The sequence below is a fragment of the Erpetoichthys calabaricus genome, chromosome 3 (genome assembly GCF_900747795.2).
Source record: "Erpetoichthys calabaricus chromosome 3, fErpCal1.3, whole genome shotgun sequence".
Lineage (NCBI taxonomy): Eukaryota > Metazoa > Chordata > Cladistia > Polypteriformes > Polypteridae > Erpetoichthys > Erpetoichthys calabaricus.
Window position 1 is genome coordinate 48,056,520 of NC_041396.2, and position 13,502 is coordinate 48,070,021.

General features: G+C 36.9%; 1 protein-coding gene across 5 annotated transcripts in view; it reads right to left on the reverse strand.

The window, feature by feature from the left end:
• LOC114648002 (protein EFR3 homolog B) overlaps nucleotides 1–13,502 on the reverse strand; it is a 157,219-nt gene that overhangs the window by 69,644 nt on the left and 74,073 nt on the right. For all 5 annotated transcript variants that reach the window (XM_028796772.2, XM_051925594.1, XM_051925593.1 and 2 more), the window contains 2 exons: nucleotides 5,738–5,859; nucleotides 2,789–2,938 (listed from right to left, as the gene is read on the reverse strand). In XM_028796772.2, the coding sequence (XP_028652605.2) occupies nucleotides 2,789–2,938; nucleotides 5,738–5,859 (272 nt within the window). The remainder of the gene's footprint in view (nucleotides 1–2,788; nucleotides 2,939–5,737; nucleotides 5,860–13,502) is intronic.

The following is a 13,502-nucleotide window of genomic DNA, read 5'->3' on the forward strand; positions in this document are numbered from 1 at the left end:
ACACTCAGTTACTCTGTCCTATACATATTGTAAAATATTGTTATAAAACAGAAACTGCAATCAAAGAAGGCTCTATAAAAAACTGACAGTCAATATAGTCAAAATTCAAGTTCATCATGCAACCACCATTTTTAGTAACTACAGTATATAGGAAAACATTCTGCGTCACTCAAGAAAAGTTTCATCATCATTAAAAAATATATCTCTTGACTTTGGCTTGCTGCTTAGAAAACTGGCTTCTGCTATGCCAGGTTTAAAATAGTCTAGTCTTAATGATGACAATTTGAACACTTTGTGGCATATCTCTCACTTACCTTTATAAAGTTCACAAGTGTGTTGTGACTTTATAACTCACCAGCTGCTTAACTTGTAATAATCTAATGGAACCCTTTCAGTTTAGTTTCAGGGCACAGCACAGCTGTGAAATCACTCTGCTTACCGCAGCAAACTCTCTGCAAATCAGCATATTAATTCTGTTAGACCTTAGCGCAGTCTTCATGACACTGCCAATCATGATATTTTACTGTCCAGAATGGAAAGTTTCCTGGTATGTCTGGCACTACCTTCCATTAGTTTAAATCCTATCTGACTGAAAGGTGAGAGCATTTGTTACTCTTGTCAACAGGAGGTCCACCTTAGCACCAGTCTCACAAGTAGTTCCTTAAGGACTCTGTCCTTGGCTCTCTTCTTTTGTTATTCTACATGCTTCTTACTGGTCATATCATTTGCAGCACTGAGCAGGGCTATCTTTTTTAAGCAGAGGATACTAACATTTATTTAAATGTTAGAAGTGGAGATTCTGTGTTTTCACAGCTTACAACTTGCTTGGGTGAATTTAAATAGTGGATTGAACATAACTCTTTAAAGTTAAACTGCAACAAAACATAAGTCATGCTATCTGGCAGTAAAGCTCAACTTAAGTAAATTGACTCCTTTTCAATTACTCTCTGTAATGATATTATTATACTTTCATTGTCTGCAAGGGATCTTGGCATCACTTTTGATTCCTCCCTTTGTTATTAATCCCACATAAACTACATTAAGACACACCCTTATATCCACCTTCACGACACATCTTGTGTTTACTTGTTCCTCTTCTTTTCTGAAACTGAGAAGCTTGTTCTTGCTTTTATCACATATTTCAGTGTTCTGTACCACCCTCATTGTCTCCTTGTTACATATAGCATTCAATGTAAAATGCTATTTTTAACCTATACAGTAATGCTATGTGAATTTCCCATTGGGATTAATAAAGTATCTATCTATCTATCTATCTATCTATCTATCTATCTATCTATCTATCTATCTATCTATCTATCTATCTATCTATCTATCTATCTATCTATCTATCTATCTATCTATCTATCTATCTATAAACTGTCCTGTACCAATACACTCCTGATCACCCACTAAGGTAATACTAATGATGGCAGTCTCATTGTGTCCCAGACTAACCTGTGCTCTATGTGTGACAGGGCCTTCAAATCTACTGCTTAAAGACTTTGGATTGTCTCCTTAAGTAGATAAGCACTCATTCTTTTAGAAGGCAATTTTTAAAAATGTTGAGTGAGATACACTAAAATACCTTTTTCTCACAGTTCTTCATCTCTCTGGTGCTCAGGAAGATACAATAAATTGCAAATTACTGCTTGTTTTTTGTACATGGTTTTCCTGTAATATTTTGAATTACTGTGTTTTTATTCCAGAATATTGTTCATATTTCATCATTTTGTATTTCCTACATTTATCTTCAATTTACTGTTTAATGCTGATATTATTTTGCATCCAGTGATGTGTATTTAAATTTTTTCTGTTCATATTATTACATACATAATTTTTGTTGAGAGCTTTGAGCATGGTAAAGGAGCTATACATTATAGTGGTGGCTCTGAGGCTAAGGATCTGTGCTGGTATCCCGAAGGTTGCCGGTTCGAATCCCCGTCACTGCCAAAAGAGATCCTACTCTGCTGGGCCCTTGAGCAAGGCCCTTAACCTGTAATTGCTCCAGGGGCGCTGTACAATGGCTGACCCTGCGCTCTGACCCCAAGGGGTATGCGAAAAACTAACAAACACTGTTGTAAGTCGCTCTGGATAAGAGCGTCTGCTAAATGATGTAAATGTAAAATGTATTATTATTATTATTATTACCTTTTCTTTGTTTAAGAAGACACTCCAATAACTCAAAAGGATGAATATATTCCTTAGCCACTCTTGTACTTGCATAGACCCTCCCTATTATTTTAACTTTCACTTTATGTACCAAGTAAAGTGTTTTATTGTTGTTTATTGATCGATGTGGTAATATTGAGTATTGTATATTCTGTGTTTAGTAAGCATGACAGAATGAAATTACAGACAAGAAAACTTACCTTATGCAGACCAATAGACAGAAAGAAAGATAGATAGATACAGTAGATGGCATAAAATTTATAAATATGGATAAAGTGTGTACAACATAAAATGATATTGTAAAAGAATATTTCTCAGTCTTTATGTTTGTAGACCTTTATTAATATCTAACATGTTAACCAGAGAAGTAAACTTTAAATTAGCTGAGGCTTTAAACCAAACTGAAAATATGTCTCAAAAATAATGACTTACAAAACTCAAAGTATTCCACATGTTGCTATATATGTAATACAGTATTATATGTTTTATTTGTCACCAAAAAATATGGTTAGGAATTAAAAGGAAACTGTATTTTATTAGTGAAGCATGAGATACATTAAACACTTATCTGACACTTATTTGATATTATTAATAGGTGTCTCCAACTTATTGCTCTTACCTGTCAGTTCCTTCTCCTTGCTGAAGATTAAAAAGAAGTGAGGGTACAATTTTGTCCATATGCTGTGGATCCCAGATATTGGCCTGCAGCTCATCATTGACTGTCTTCCGGACCACCCCCTGCAAGCCTTTGATACCAGCCATTCGGATCCTTAGATACATGAAATGTAAGCATTATTGATGATCATGCTATCAATCATGCCACCATGTTGCATCATTTTATTTTATTTATTTATTTTTTTATACACATTGAAGTTGTAAAACAAATTTACAACAGTGAGTATGTGCAGCACTCATAACAAAAATACAAAATGGACATTGTGATATTACTGTGATATTACACAGCAAGTCATACACAACATGACTTTTCCTGTAAATTTTGGCATTTGTTTAAGTTATTTACTCAGCAGACCAAAAACAATATTTGTCATCCTAACATAGCCACCATGATTATCAAGTTTTTTTTATTTACACATTTTTATATTTGCTACTTGAAATTAATGTTTTGTAAATGAAAATACAAAGTAATACAAATACTAGACAATAGTATTATCTAGAATTTTAACTTGTAATGAATTTTACTGTCAAAAGGAATGCTAAAATTTAACATGGAAATCAAAACTCAAAAATATTATTTATATTCCACAGCATTCACGAAAGGTACAGTAATTTGTTCCCACATACCTTTCACTATTTTTAGGAACAGTTTTGGGTTCAATTTTAACTGAATAATGTCACCAGTGTCCAAATTTTGGGGGTGGTGGGTATATTTTTGTATCATGTATCTGTGATAGTTCTTTGATTGAGGCTTTTTTTGTTTCCTGCCTGCTTTCATATTTTCTTGCTGATTCTTGTGATATGTCACACTGGGCATGTTGACACAGCAGCTGCACTTGCTATGATTCAAAGGATGTAGCCAAATATCTTGGTTAAAAATACAGATAGCAAGGACAGTACTGCAGTGCTTTGTCTGAATAAAAAAAAAAAAAAAAAACAAGAATGAAAAGGGCCTTTTGTTTCAGTATCAGTGACGTGCAGTGCTTGATTAAGTAGGTTAAGAGATAAAGCATTTTTGTCTGTTTATTTTTGAGGGTGCATTTCCAGATAGCCACCTTCAAATTTAACCCTGAAGACAAAACATTTGTTCTATCTATCTATCTATCTATCTATCTATCTATCTATCTATCTATCTATCTATCTATCTATCTATCTATCTATCTATCTATCTATCTATCTATCTATCTATCTATCTATCTATCTATCTATCTATCTATCTATCTATCTATCTATCTATCGTGGGAGCTGTTATGTTTGCTGGGCCGTTACATGGCAGTCATTCAGTTTAACTGACACTGTCCATTATTCCAAAAGGCTGTGGTCCAGTTCTGTGAAAGTGACAAAAGGGATCACTGGTGGTTCATTCAGCATGGTAAATTTCTTTATCTGTGTGTCTGAGATTTTTAAGAACACAAATAGCATTTGTATGTTCTTTTTCACTCAGCTCAATCTACATTGTCTGGTGAATACTCAACCAACCTAGGAACCACTATGTCACATTGTGTGTTTAATATTTAGATGATACATTTCAAAAAGAGATAAATAACTGTATATGCACAGTTGAATTGCTCCAGCTATGAGTATTTCTGCTTATTAAAAAACATATAAGTTGCTAATCAAATACAAAAAACATCCTAAAAAACTGACTTCTAAAAGATTGTAAGGGATGTAGTCTTCAACTTCTTTTTGCAGATGCTATCCTTGAAAGCAGTAATAATATATGCTGGTCTATTTGGAAGATATATCCATCCAGAAACGTAACTAACTATTCTTGTAAAATTTATTTTCAGATATGGAAAAATTACTATTTTCCACATAAGTATTATATGTTAAAAAAACTGCAACATAGTTAGTGTTTCCAATTACTAGCCATTAAGAGGCCCTGTTTTTTCTGATGTGGCTTAGTGGTCATTATGTGTATCCAGTCAAGCCTTCACAATATATGCTGCTCCATGAATATACAGTATTTGTATGTTGTGCACAATGCACAGAGACTGACTACACCTGTCACTGTGACTATAAAATGAGCAAATGGGAATGAAGACATCTGGTTTATAGATTAAACAGGATGCCACTGGTACTGAGCCAGTTTTGGCACTGCAATTTAGAAACTAAAGTAAGAATTTTAGAAGTTTTAGGAGTCCGACACATTAAAAGGCAGAACAAGGACAAGAAGAGAAATAACTTCAGGGCTTCCAAAAGACACTAAGGCTTGGTGATTATAAACACTTTGAGATACTCCTGACGCCAGGAGTAAATGTAGGGTGGAACAAAATGGCTTCTCTTTTCTAAATTGGATACAAGAGTTAACTAGATGTAGGGCTAATTAACACAAGAGTAGTGAGGTGAGAGAAAAAGACAGAGAACGAAAAGTGAAAAGAAGACTTACAGTATACTGTGAAATCTGGATAATTGAATGTTGGGACCCCACAATAAATAAATGGACCAAAATCTACTCCAGTCAGGTCCACTTTTATATTACCTTTCATGTCACAATTGTGTTTTGTTGCTTGGTTCATTTTTTTCATTGTGTTTTGTTTATTATTTCTGAAAATTTTAAAACTTCTTTAAAATATTTTTTGCACTGCAGCAACCAAACATGGGTGCTCTGATAACAGAATTGTCCATAAATTACCTTAAAACTGCAACTGATTATTATTAAAATCATAACTTCAGGAATATGTCAGATATTTTCACTTCTCATATGTAGCTGATTCAGGATTTTTTAACTGTATTCATGAACATGCAAGTTTATGTCCAATTTCTAGTTATGCAAGCTTGAGCTACTGTAGATAGGGTTTATTACAATAAGGTTTAGGTCAGGTGCTTGCTTATGAATGAAATTAGTAGAGACTCAGGAATATATAACTTTAATTAGCTCTAATTTACTTACTTGGTACGAATGTCAGGGTCTTCAAAGTTAGATCGGCACATTTCACTAAATCTCGAGACAAAGAAATCATAGCTTCTGTGGTATGAAGGAGTGTCTTCTTCTATATTTGCAAATTTCACAAACTATACAGAACAAACAAACAATACTAAAAGTTTAAACATCTGGAAGTTGTATTGCATTGCTTACAGTGTACTACATAATATGGTCTTTAAAAGGAAACATCAGTGTGGTGCATAAAGCCACTAAATAACAACAATCACAACAAACAATTTGGAGATCTTGCAAACAGACTTAATACTGTAAAATACTGTAAGATTGGAATGACAGTTCTTACGATCCCCCTTGCAAACTGCTATCAATGACCTTCTTTTATTTTCAGGTCTATTATCTGGTGTATCTCTTCCTACTGTTAAAGACCAGACTATATTCAAAGGAGTTTAGGAAAGGTAGATTGTTTTATCAGAAATCTAATGTGCCCATTTATTCTCATATACCAGACTATTAACCCTCAACTCAATTGGACATGCATACAAAAATCAGTCCATCTTTAACAGAGAGAAAGGAAGACATACTGTACTAGACCAGTTTCATGAGCAGCTAATCTGAGTTGAAAGGTGAGATGTAGGGATGGTGAAGAGGCAAAAAGTTTCTCTTTTCTATTCTAGACATTCCTTCTTACATATAAGTACTTTTCTTATTAATGTGGTGCTTGTTTTCACTTTCTTACAAGTTGTCATTATTACTTTTTCAACCAAATAAGAATTTACTGCAACAATACCATTAGAAGAGTGTTATAGACTCAAATGTAGACATCTGCTCTTTTGTGCTTTCTTTCTCTCTTTCACTGTGCTTAAAGTATCTTCCAAGTTGACAGACTGCCAACATTCAGTGCAAGAGACACTTTTGAAGATGGACTGGGCTTTATTGCTGCTTTAAATACACACCAATGGCAAACCTCCTTAAGGATTCATCTGGGCACACTCAATCTGTTACTCGTGTTTTTTTTAATATCTCAGGCTATGTGCCATTTACTTTCTCTTAGTTGAAAGCTGATACCTGGGATTTCTCCCTATGATGTCTTTTAATTTTTTCTAATTTTCCCAATCCTTTTCAATATTTATATATACCCTGTGGGTGATCTCATGTTTCATTTATACTGTGATGATAAGTTAGCCTTTCCAAGTAATGTCACTACCTGAATGGCAGTAATATTTTTTTCATTTTAATCTGAGCAAAATGGAACTGCCTCACACTTGATCTCAATTAGATTGATTATTAACCTTGACTTATGGGCCCTATCCACTGCTGTTTTTCTTGTCTTCCTACTTGGCAAATCTCCTTGACAGCAATCTGAATTTTACCATAAATATTTTAACTGCAGGGGACACAGTGGTGCAGTAGTTAACATTATTGGTTGTATTCTCTGTACAGGTTGCACATTCTTCCTGTCTCTACTTAGGCTTTCCTCATTTACTCAAGTTTACTAGAACATCCCAAAGGTATATATGTTAACCTAATTTGCAGTTCAATTTTGGCTTAGTAAGACTGAGGGAAGATGTGGCTGTGAATGCAAAAGACAGTGTTCACACTGAATTACTTAATAAAACAGGCTATAGTGCTTTGATGGTGTGAAATTCCAGTGACCTAGTAGGCCATTTTCAGTAAGTAGAAATGCTGCTGCATGAGGAACTGAACATTACTATTCTGAAATGTAAGATGAACAGACAGATGTACTTTAATGTACTGTTAAAAAATTATGAATCATAAATAGGAACATTTGTCTTAGATTGTCAATGGGTGAAATTTTAGGATTTTAACAATAATATTCACCTCTTTTGAATTTTTGAGTCACTCTAGTGCAGCTCTAGATTAGATTCTTTTTTGAAGAAGAATTGACTTAAATAATAGTTTTTACATAAATGTAATAATCTTTAATGCAGTAAGTCATGGGTCTTTGCTCCCTCATCAGATTAACTTTAGCTATGATAAGTTTCCTAGTTATCTGCTGAAACAAGCATTACAACATGACAGTTCCTTCACCATACTGTACTGTTGGCATTGTATTTTCAGCAGCATGGACAATGTTACATTTGACTCAAACAGAATGCTTTGCATTTTGGACTAAAATCTCTATTTTAGCATTATCTGAAAAGAAAACATTTTTCCGTATCTTAACTTAAATCCTCACAAGGTATACCGTAGGCTTTCTATATGCTCATGTTCAATACATGAAAAAAGTACATGTTCAGAAAAGAATGTCTATAATTTAGGAAAACACGGAATGAGTAACAGTAAAAAAGAATGAGAAAATAAGAAATGTTTGGACAAATATAGAGAGATCAATCAGTCCTAATAACTTGTCTATTTTTATTTAATTAAGGCGAAATAACAGCGATGCTAGGGATTATTTGTTTGTTTCCAATATAACATTGTAATGACGCTGTTTTTCTTTATAACTTTGTGTTCAGGTTTTCCATTCAAACAATTTAACTAATAGTGACTTGTGCATCCAGTCATACCATTTATCAATTTGCTAACTAACTTTTCTAGTTCAGGGTCACAGAGGACCACACATTAACCTGGTAGCACTGGATACAAAGCAGGAACCAAACCTGGATGTGGTGGCAGTCCACCATAATAACAACTCACATTTAAACCCTTTTTAAAACTGAACTCCTTGATTATCTCTGATTTAGGTTTGATTCATTTTATAAAAAAATAGGGAGTGCCACATATTTGATATCTAAGAGTCATTCTTTTATATGTCCTTTTTTCAGGTGAAGGTTTTACATCTACGGACTGATGACACTTTCTTTCTAGGTAGGATGAAGTTTTGTAGATGGAAGGAGTGTGGAAAGGGTTGTGGATATGTGCTGTGAGAAGAGCTGGTATTGTCTGAAGAAGAAATTATGTATCAAAATTTATAACAGTTGACAAATTTCTACCGGTATACAGTGCACACTACTCTGTACCATTAATAGTATCCTGACTGGATTCTAGGCTCCTAGAAACTATTGAAATCGTCAGAAAAAACTGAAATGCAGTCTGTGGTTTCGTTTTGCGGACGTGCTCGTCCCCCTTGTCTATCAGCAGCTAAGCAAGTTTCTCTCTCGTTTGTCTTTCCTCGGCGGTTTCCCTTTAGTCACTCTCTTTCAGCTTCATGCTGTAGCCTCATGCTTCTTTCTTCTTGCGACTCGTTAACTTGGGGCCGTCTTGCTGGCTTTTTGAGCTTCATGAGGTAGCCTCGCACTTTCAGACCGCCTCGCATTTCCAGGCCTAACAGACAGACACACACACTTCCTCATGTAGACGTTTATATATAAGATATATCATATTATTGTCTTATTGCCTATATGTTTTCCTGCACCCCATGCCATGCACAGAACTTTCACTATGCTCATGCAGTTTATGTGACCATTAAGATAATAATAATAATAATTATTCAAAACATTGAAATGCAAAAAGGGCGTTGCAATAAAATTAGGTCTATTTATGTAACAGTGATTGTTGTTGTTACTCAATTTATTCTATTACTAAATCAACACTGAAAAAATAAATCCAGTTCGATATGATTTATTTAACAACATCTGCACAATCTATCTAGGAAATAAATTCAGATTACTCAACAGTTGAAAGACTAAGGAAAAGAATGATCTATTATACAGGTACAATACAGGAGGTTTATGTTAGACACTACAGAAGAACAATGATGATTCATACTTATATGGTCAGCCTTGCAGATCTTCAAATTGTTTGGAAAACAGACAGAAAAAATGAGTCATATTTTTTGTGTAAGTAGTTTCAAATCTAGTATGTTGCATTTCATATGTTAAATTGAAACTTGGGAAAGAAAAGACCTTAAGAAATACACAAATAAACGTAAATTTTCATATATCTATTTATCAGTTATTTAGTCAAATAGTCAAGTGATAAGCTTTTTATGATTATTAAAGGGCATAAAAGTTTGCTTCATATTCTTTTAATTTGTAATCTGCTATATCAAAAAACAGGTGTTAAGTGGGAGTATGAAAATGTCTGGAAAAATGAAATCTTCTGCAGCTTTAAACAAGTTCTAAACATATAGTTTTAAATATTATGTATTATAACTTGGGAGGCACAGTGGCGCAGTGGCCTCGCAGTAAGGAGACCTTGGTTCACTTCTCGGGTCCTCCCTGCATGAAGTTTGCATGTTCTCCCTGTGCCTGCGTGGGTTTCCTCCGGGTGCTCCGGCTTCCTCCCCTAGACATGCAGGTTAGGTGCATTGGTGATCTTAAAAAAAATTGTCCCTAGTGTGTGCTTGGTGTGTGTGTGCCCTGCAGTGGGCTGGCACCCTGCCTGGGGATTTGTTCCTGCCTTGCGCCCTGTGTTGGCTGGATTGACTCCAGCAAACCCTGTGACTCTGTGTTAGGATATAGCAGGTTGGCTAATGACAGACAGACAAACTATACTATAAAACATTAACAGATTCCTGGTGTGAGCCTTAATATATAAATCAGGGCCATGTTCTAGTTCTAGCATTATTTTAGACAGCCTCACACAAGGTGGTGGTGGTTGGAAGCATGAACTGATACAGCACGTTGCTACACCCACCACACAACAAACCATTTCAGGATCCTAATTAGGACCCAAGTGCAGCTGTGCAAGGTGACAACTCAGCACCATACTAGTTCAGCCTGACACAAGCATTTCATCAAATTCCCTTGAACTTACATTTTTATACATCTTCTTTGACAGTAAGATTTCAGCTAGTTAGACCCCAAACTAACAAGTAATTGGTTTAATGCACAGGATAAGAAAAAGTGAAAAATCCTATTTGAGGATGACTTAACATATAGGCAGCCACTCTGTCAGACAAAAATGTACCTAAAATTATATTTCTTATTAAGCTTGTAACTAAAAGCTGAACCCTTCTTTTTGTAGCTATAAGCAAGCACTTGATCTGTAACTGTGAAAAACCTTGATTCAATGAGCAAAGGCTGCAGCTTCCTTCAAAACTAGGTTCAGTCTTTTTTGAGCAGGAAGCTGACCTACAGTCATTTGAAAAAGTAAGTACAACCCATTAAATATTTTCCTTTTTTATCATATGTGTACATGTAACCCAGCCAGAGTGGATGCACAAACCAGTGTGTTTCTTTGTGCTGGTCCCAAGCCCGGATAAATGGAGCGGGTTACGTCAGGAAGGGAATCCAGTATAAAATTTTGTCAAATCATTTATGTGGACAACAATACAAATTTCCATACCGGATCGGTCGAGCCCCAGATTAACATCGACCGCCACTAGTACTGTTAGTCAACAGGGTGCTGGCGGAAATTGGGCTACTGTTGGCCGAAGAAGAAGAAGGAGAAGAAAAGGGGGGAGACATGTCCGGAGGCAGGAGGAGAGGAGGAAGGTAAAGAGAGAGGAACTGAGGGTAGGAACTTTGAATGTTGGCAGTATGACTGGTAAGGGGAGACAGTTAGCCGATATGATGGAGAGAAGGAAGGTTGATATATTGTGCGTGCAAGAGACTAAATGGAGGGGGAGTAAGGCCAGGTGGATCGCAGGTGGATTCAAATTGTTCTATCATGGTGTGGATAGGAGGAGAAATGGAGTAGGGGTTATTCTGAAGGAACAGTATGGCAAGAGTGTTTTGGAGGTGAAAAGAGTGTCAGACAGAGTAATGATTATGAAGCTGGAAATTGGAGGTGTGATGATGAATGTTGTTAGTGCATATGCCCCGCAAGTTGGGTGTGCAATGGATGAGAAAGAAGATTTTTGGAGTGAGTTGGATGACGTGATGAACAGTGTACCCAAGGGACAGAAAGTGGTGATTGGAGCAGATTTCAATGGACATGTCGGTGAAGGGAACAGAGGAGGCGAGGAGGTGATGGGTAGGTATGGTGTCAAGGAGAGAAATGAAGAAGGTCAGAGGATAGTGGTTGGACGGACATGGTTGTGGTGAATACGTATTTTAAGAAGAGGGAGGAACATAGGGTGACGTACAAGACTGGAGGAAGATGCACACAGGTAGATTACATCCTATGCAGAAGAGTCAATCTGAAGGAGATTGAAGTCTGCAAAGTGGTGGCAGGGAAAGTGTAGTTAAGCAGCATAGGATGGTGGTCTGTAGGAGGACATTGGAGATCAAGAAGAGGAAGAGAGTGAGGGCAGAGCCAAGGATCAAATGGTGGAATTTGAAAAAGGAAGACTGCAAGGTTGAGTTTAGGGAGAAGGTGAGACAGGCACTGGGTGGTAGTGAAGAATTACCAGACATTTGGGAAACTACAGAAGATGTAGTAAAGGTGACAGCAAGAAGGGTGCTTGGCATGACATCTGGACAGAGGAAAGAGGAAAAGGAAACCTGGTGGTGGAATGAGGAAATACAGGAGAGTATACAAAGGAAGAGGATGGCAAAGAAGAAGAAGGATAGTCAGAGAGATGCAGAAAGTAGACAAGTGTATAAGGAGATAAGGAGCAAGGTGAAGAGAGAGGTGGCGAAGGCTAAAGAAAAGGCGTATGATGAGTTGTATGAGAGGTTCGACACTAACGAGGGAGAGAAGGACCTGTACCGATTGGCTAGACAGAGGGACTGAGCTGGGAAAGATGTGCAGCAGGTTAGGGTGATAAAGGATAAAGATGGAAACATACTCACAAGCGAAGAGAGTGTGTTGAGCAGATGGAAAGAGTACTTTGAGAGGCTTATGAATGAAGATAACAAGAAAGAGAAGAGGTTGGATGATGTGGAGATAGTGAATTAGGATGTACAACAGATTACCAATGAGGAAGTAAGGACAGCTATGAAGAGGATGAAGAATGGAAAAGCTGTTGGTCCAGATGACATACCTGTGAAAGCATGGAGGTGTTTAGGAGAGATGGCAGTGGAGTTTTTAACCAGATTGTTTAATGGAATCTTGGAAAGTGAGAGGATGCCTGAGGAGTGAAGAAGAAGTGTACTGGTGCCGATATTTAAGAATAAGGGGGATGTGCAGGACTGTAGTAACTATGGGGGGATAAAATTGATGAGCTACAGCATGAAGTTATGGGAAAGAGTAGTGGAAGCTAGGTAAGAAGTGAGGTGATGATTAGTGAGCAGCAGTATGGTTGCATGCCAAGAAAGAGCACCACAGATGCGATGTTTGCTCTGAAGGTGTTGATGGAGAAATATAGAGAAGGCCAGAAGGAGTTGCATTGCATCTTTCTGGACCTGGAGAAAGCATATGACAAGGTGCCTCGAGAGGAGATGTGGTATTGTATGAGGAAGTGGGGAGTGGCAGAGAAGTATGTAAGAGTTGTACAGGATATGTATGAGGGAAGTGTGACAGTGGTGAGGTCTGCAGTAGGAGTGATGGATGCATTCATGTTGGAGGTGGGATTACATCAGGGATCGGCTCTGAGCCCTTTCTTATTTGCAATGGTGATAGACAGGTTGACAGATGAGATTAGACAGAAGTCCCCGTGGACTATGATGTTTGTTGATGACATTGTGATCTGTAGTGATAGTAGGGAGCAGGTTGAGGAGACCCTGGAGAGGTGGAGATATGCTCTAGGGAGGAGAGGAATAAAGGTCAGTAGGAACAAGACAGAATACATGTGTGTAAATGAGAGGGAGGTCAGTGGAATGGTGAGGATGCAAGGAGTAGAATTGGCGAAGGTGGATGAGTATAAATACTTGGGTTCAACAGTACAGAGTAATGGGGGATTGTGGAAGAGAGGTGAAGAAGAGAGTGCAGGCAGGGTGGAATGGGTGGAGAAGAGTGACAGGAGTGATTTGTGACAGACGGGTAT